This window comes from Tarenaya hassleriana, unplaced genomic scaffold (genome assembly GCF_000463585.1).
Source record: "Tarenaya hassleriana unplaced genomic scaffold, ASM46358v1 Cleome6, whole genome shotgun sequence".
Lineage (NCBI taxonomy): Eukaryota > Viridiplantae > Streptophyta > Magnoliopsida > Brassicales > Cleomaceae > Tarenaya > Tarenaya hassleriana.
Genome location: NW_010968505.1, coordinates 2,309,536 through 2,315,719, shown reverse-complemented (window position 1 = coordinate 2,315,719; position 6,184 = coordinate 2,309,536). Strand labels below are relative to the sequence as shown.

Below are 6,184 nucleotides of genomic sequence, written 5' to 3'. Positions count from 1 at the left end.
ACTTGCACTTGGAAAATCCAAGCACCACCATGTCATTTGCAACTGATTAAAATTTTGACACAAAAAATTTAAATTTCTATATATTAGAAAATATTGCTACTGTTTGAGTTATTGATATATTATTCGAAAAAATGTGTACCAATAATATATTATATTATGTTCGGTGCGTTCAATTTCGATTTTTTATTTAAAAAATTATATTTTCTTAATATTTTTTTCCAGGTTTTTTAATAGTGAATTCACTTCGATTTTAAGATATTCGGTATTTTATAAATATTAACGTTTGAAATCTTTAAAAGATTCGATTTAAAAACGGTATCAAATTTTTTTGGTTCGGTCCATGATATATCCCGATAGTATAATATCTGATACGAAGTCAGCCCTAGTTTTAACTATTCCTGTAATTTTATATCATAGCGATGAAGGAATACATTTTTTATCTCTTAATTTGATTTGATTGGATCAGTGAAATTTAAATTGACCGTTAGAAACCTTAAACCAAGAGTCAAATTGGAGGTGAAATATTTATACCGTCAAGTGGTAATTCTGTAATTAAGATAACATTTAAGGGCTTTCTTCTGATAACAATTTATAGAAATACATGGAAATTTTATGATTTTCGTCTCCCTTCTATTGATAATCCTCCTTTCCGTCTCTCTCTCTCTACCCTTTCTCTGAAGCCAGAAAACTGCGTAGTAGATCATGCCATGTCGCTAGATTCTCTTCCTCCCCATTTTCCCTAACTTTCTCTCGCGTTTGCTTAACGTTTTCTTGGCATCCAAACAACGCTTTCTCGAATTTATCTGCCTAACGACGGCTCGTTTCTGCTTTCCGATCGGTTTGATTCTACTCGAGCTGGAGAAGTTGCTTCGCTTGGTTTCTCGATTCTCAGATTGAAGTGGAATTTTCTTGAATTTCTTCGAGATCGAAGATCATATTGATGAGGACTGCATTCCGTGAATGTAGGATGTCTTTCGATTTCTCAGATTTTAGGTTGAGTTGCGTGGATTTCGTTGGGTTTTCGGTGGATGAAGTGGTTTCGTTCTGAGGAGCTTAGCTTGGAATTTTGTTTATATAGAGTAACGGAAGTATGGCGTCGGATCTTAACCGAACTGGTCCAGTGGAGCGAGACATCGAGCAGGTTGTTCTTGTTCTTCGTTCATGGCGATTTTGTTTTAGTTAATCTAAGTCTTTTGATTATTGGCGTGTTGAGAATGTGTCACTACTTCTATTGAGTTGTTAATAGAAAGACCGTTATGGAATTAGATTGTTTTCTTTTGATATTTTTGGTAAGATATGATCGTTTTCATTGTCGAATCCTAAGAACTAAAATTAGATTTCAAATTCTAGATTCCAAATTGTGATTTTGGTTAATACCCGAGTCCTGATTCTAATTTCAGCTATTATGATCAGAAATTGAGTCTGATTCCCTAAAAGCTTTTCCTATTGAGGAAATAATCGAGATCCTTATCAGATTATGATCATTTGATGGTTAACCGAGGTTTCACTCTGCGGACTGGTGACTTCCCTAATAACAAAGTTTATTTCTGCCGTCTAATTTGTAGTTTCGAGCATATAGCTGGGCATTTTATTAGATGTAATTGTTCTGATGTTTAATTTATTCAGTTTATGTTTGCGATTATCAGTTCATCCCTGTTTTGTAGCCAGGATAGACCCTTGCTTACGCTCTCTGCTTCCTATATTTGTTTCTTCACTATTTTATCTTATATTCTTCTTCTGAGCGAAAAATTAGCCGTTGGCACAGATTCATACTTTACTTAACGTTTTGGATTAATTTTGATTTGACGCAGGCCATCACTGCCTTAAAAAAGGGAGCTTACTTGTTGAAGTATGGAAGACGGGGAAAGCCTAAGTTCTGTCCATTTCGCCTTTCTAATGTAAGTAGGTTGGAAGAGATGTCCGTTGATTTTCTTGTTTGCCTAGCCTTAGGTACGAGTTTTCGGCTCTACCATACTTAAATGTGACTTATTCTGATGTTTATTTGTGATACTGTACTGCACTTTATTTGCATCTGTTTTGTTTCCACTACTTAAATGGGCCTGATAGATTAGTTGCCATGTTACTCTCAGGATGAAACTGTATTGATATGGTTCTCGGGGAAGGAGGAGAAACATCTAAAGCTGAGCCATGTTTCTAGAATCATATCTGGCCAACGCACTGTAAGTTTCTATGTTTGTGGATAATATGATCTGTAACCTTGCTTAACCTAGTTTGACATGGTCTGCCTTTGGTGGATTGGATCTCTATTCTTCCGTGCAAGAAGTGTCTTCTCCTGGTTTCTTGTTCCTGTGCGCAGGATTTTGGCTGATTATCCTTGTAACAAGATGTGAAATGTTGTTTCTGGTTGTCCATATTTCTGCGTGTTTTGCACCAAATTCATTTATCTGGCTATGTTCTTTTCTTTGAAGTTGTTTCTTCCACAGATGGATCCAAATCCTTAAGTGTCTGTTCTCATTCTGTATCTGATTACTTATCACCTTCGTACTTCAGTTAGGCGGATCACTCCTCATGTGCACTTGCATCTCTCATATGACATTTCCATGTGTGGTTTCATTTATTGTCAGAGTTGTAGCCTGGTTCTTACATTTGCAGTGCGATGTACTGATAATTCTTGCTATGCTGCTTTTCGTGCAGCCAATTTTTCAAAGGTATCCGCGCCCCGAGAAGGAATATCAGTCATTTTCACTAATATATAATGAGAGGTCTTTGGATTTGGTGAGATTTATAGTGCTTCTTTTACTCTATTTTCTTTGTTCTGGTTCTGCTTTGACACGATCATCCTATTATCTAAAATTTCTGTGTCATTATAGGAAGTTCTTTAATCTGGTGTTAGGATTTTATTTGGTAGATCTGCAAGGATAAAGATGAGGCTGAGGTGTGGTTTAGTGGGCTGAAAGCCTTGATTTCGCGTTGCCATCAACGAAGATGGAGAACAGAATCAAGAAGTGATGGGACACCATCTGAAGCTAATAGCCCGAGAACCTACACGCGACGTAGCTCTCCTTTGCATTCCCCATTTAGTAGCAATGATGGTTTTCAGAAGGTGACAAAATCGAAATTTCCGCCTAGCTTATTGATAATGATTTACAGCCTAATTGTGGTGCATGTTCTAACTAAGTATTTAACTTTTACTTTTAGGATGGTTCTAACCACCGTCTTCATAGTCCATATGAGAGCCCGCCTAAGAATGGCCTTGACAAAGCATTTTCAGATATGGCATTATATGCTCTTCCTCCAAAAGGATTTTTTCCCTCGGACCCTGCGACTGTTTCAGTTCACTCGTTGTCATCTGGAGGCTCGGATAGCATGCATGGCCACATGAAGGGCATGGGTATGGATGCTTTTAGAGTTAGTCTGTCAAGTGCAGTTAGTTCCTCGAGCCATGGTTCTGGTCATGATGATGGGGATGCATTGGGAGATGTTTTCATCTGGGGAGAAGGCATAGGGGAAGGTGTATTGGGTGGTGGAAACCGTAGAGTTGGCAGTTCCTCTGATGTCAAAATGGATTCCTTATTACCAAGATCTTTAGAATCTACAATAGTACTTGACGTTCAGAACATTGCTTGTGGTGGACAGCATGCCGTCCTTGTGGCAAAGCAAGGAGAAATTTTCTCTTGGGGAGAGGAATCTGGGGGCAGGCTTGGCCATGGCGTTGATTCTGATGTTCAACATCCAAAGCTCATTGACGCACTTGGTAACTCAAATATCGAACTCGTAGCATGTGGTGAATACCATAGTTGCGCAGTTACTCTATCAGGGGATTTGTATACCTGGGGTAAAGGGGATTTTGGTGTTCTTGGACATGGCAATGAAGTAAGTCACTGGGTCCCAAAAAGAGTAAATTTTCCGTTGGAGGGCATTCATGTGTCTTACATTGCTTGCGGACCTTACCACACTGCTATTGTCACCTCTGCTGGGCAGTTGTTTACCTTTGGTGATGGGACCTTTGGTGTCTTGGGCCATGGAGACAGGAAAAGTGCTTCCATACCAAGGGAAGTGGAATCTTTGAAAGGTCTTCGCACTGTCCGTGCAGCATGTGGTGTATGGCACACAGCGGCAGTTGTAGAAGTTATGGTCGGGAGCTCGAGCTCTAGTAACTGCTCTTCAGGGAAGCTTTTTACATGGGGCGATGGTGATAAGGGCCGTCTCGGTCATGGTGATAAGGAGCCAAGACTTGTACCTACCTGTGTTGCTGCCCTTGTAGAACCCAATTTTTGTCAAGTTGAATGTGGGCACAGCCTCACGGTAGCACTTACAACCTCGGGCCATGTATACGCTATGGGCAGTCCTGTTTACGGTCAGCTTGGAAACCCACATGCGGATGGAAAGGTTCCGACCCGTGTTGAAGGTAAACTTCACAAGAGTTTTGTGGAAGAGATTGCTTGTGGTGCTTATCATGTTGCAGTTTTAACTTCGAGAACAGAGGTTTACACTTGGGGAAAGGGATCAAACGGTAGATTAGGTCATGGGGATGTAGATGATAGAAATACCCCTACATTGGTGGAGGCGCTGAAAGATAAACAAGTGAAAAATATTGCCTGTGGTGCTAACTTCACAGCAGCTGTCTGTCTTCACAAGTGGGCATCGGGGATGGATCAGTCAATGTGTTCTGGTTGCCGCCAGCCTTTCAATTTTAAGAGAAAGCGGCACAATTGCTATAACTGTGGGCTAGTATTTTGCCATTCATGCAGCAATAAGAAGTCTCTGAAGGCATCTATGGCGCCGAATCCAAACAAACCATATCGAGTGTGTGACAAGTGTTTTAACAAATTAAAGAAGGCCATGGCAACTGATCCATCATCTCATTCTTCTCTGAGCAGAAGAGCTAGCATTAACCAAGGATCAGATTGCATCGACAAAGATGAGAATTTGGATTCTAGATCTGATGGGCAGTTGGCTAGAGTTTCGTTGCTGGACTCCATGAAACAAGCGGATAATCGGTCTAAGAAAAACAAAAAGTATGAATTCAATAGCAGCCGTGTCTCTCCTATACCAAGCGGAGGAGGCTCTCAACGGGGTACACTAAACATATCCAAGTCTTTCAATCCAGTATTTGGATCATCAAAGAAGTTCTTCTCGGCCTCTGTTCCTGGTTCCCGGATTGTGTCTCGGGCAACTTCGCCGATATCAAGACGTCCTAGCCCACCTCGCTCAACAACACCAACTCCAACTCTTGGTGGACTTGCCACTCCCAAAATTGTCGTGGATGATGTTAAGAGAACCAACGACAGCCTCAACCAAGAAGTCGTCAGGCTACGAGCGCAGGTAACTTGCTTCTCTTAATCTTATGTATATATATATTTTTTATGTGGTTTAATCGTAGCATCTTACTATTCGCACAATTTTCCCAAAATTGCAACAATTTGGATTAGCGTACTCACGATATTAAAGCCATTGTTGGAACACATACCTTTCAATGGATGAACATGGTCTAAATTATATCGTTGTCACGTTTACTCTTAAGATGTTGTCTTGCTAACTAGTAATCCATATCTCAGGTTGAAAGCCTAACTCGGAAGACACAGCTTCAAGAAGTCGAGCTTGAAAGAACGACAAAACAACTAAAAGAGGCATTAACGATCGCAAGCGACGAAACTGCAAGGTGCAAGGCGGCCAAAGAAGTCATCAAATCACTTACCGCTCAGGTAATTTCAAAGATTTCACCTTTGCTGTCCGATAAAAATTGCTGTATGCGTTTATCAATGATTTTCTCTTTGGATAGTTTTCCGTTTTTATTGATTTTAAACACCATTTGTTTCGACGTACCATGCAGTTGAAAGACCTGGCTGAAAGATTACCCGTTGGAACCACACGGACCGTCAAGTCGCCTTCTCTCACTTCATTTGACTCGAGCCCGAGTTACATCGACCCTTCTAACTCCTTATTTGGCCGACAAAGTAGCCAACCAACGTTACAAGAACCCGAGCCAAACGAGCTGAACACCCCGTTGTTCTCCAATGGAACCAGCACACCCGGGGCAAGTTGCAGACAGCAGCAAGGGAATTCCGAAACAACGAATAGATCAGGAAACCGAGCAAAAGAGAGCGAGAACGAATGGGTCGAACAAGATGATCCTGGCGTTTACATCACTCTCACCGCCTTACCCTGTGGAGCCAGAGACCTCAAGCGTGTTCGTTTCAGGTACATTTCCCCTCCCCCCCCC

The 6,184-nt window shown here is 41.0% G+C and overlaps 1 protein-coding gene across 1 annotated transcript in view; it reads left to right on the top strand.

The window, feature by feature from the left end:
* The first annotated feature begins 342 nt into the window (after positions 1–342).
* The window catches only part of LOC104799120 (bifunctional serine/threonine-protein kinase/NEDD4-like E3 ubiquitin-protein ligase), a 6,550-nt gene continuing 708 nt past the window's right edge, over positions 343–6,184 (top strand). Inside the window, exons 1-9 of the mRNA XM_010521482.2 lie at positions 343–962; positions 1,079–1,141; positions 1,812–1,898; positions 2,091–2,180; positions 2,656–2,736; positions 2,870–3,064; positions 3,160–5,286; positions 5,520–5,666; positions 5,795–6,162. Of these exons, the coding sequence (XP_010519784.1) occupies positions 1,091–1,141; positions 1,812–1,898; positions 2,091–2,180; positions 2,656–2,736; positions 2,870–3,064; positions 3,160–5,286; positions 5,520–5,666; positions 5,795–6,162 (3,146 nt within the window). The 5' untranslated portion in view covers positions 343–962; positions 1,079–1,090. The remainder of the gene's footprint in view (positions 963–1,078; positions 1,142–1,811; positions 1,899–2,090; positions 2,181–2,655; positions 2,737–2,869; positions 3,065–3,159; positions 5,287–5,519; positions 5,667–5,794; positions 6,163–6,184) is intronic.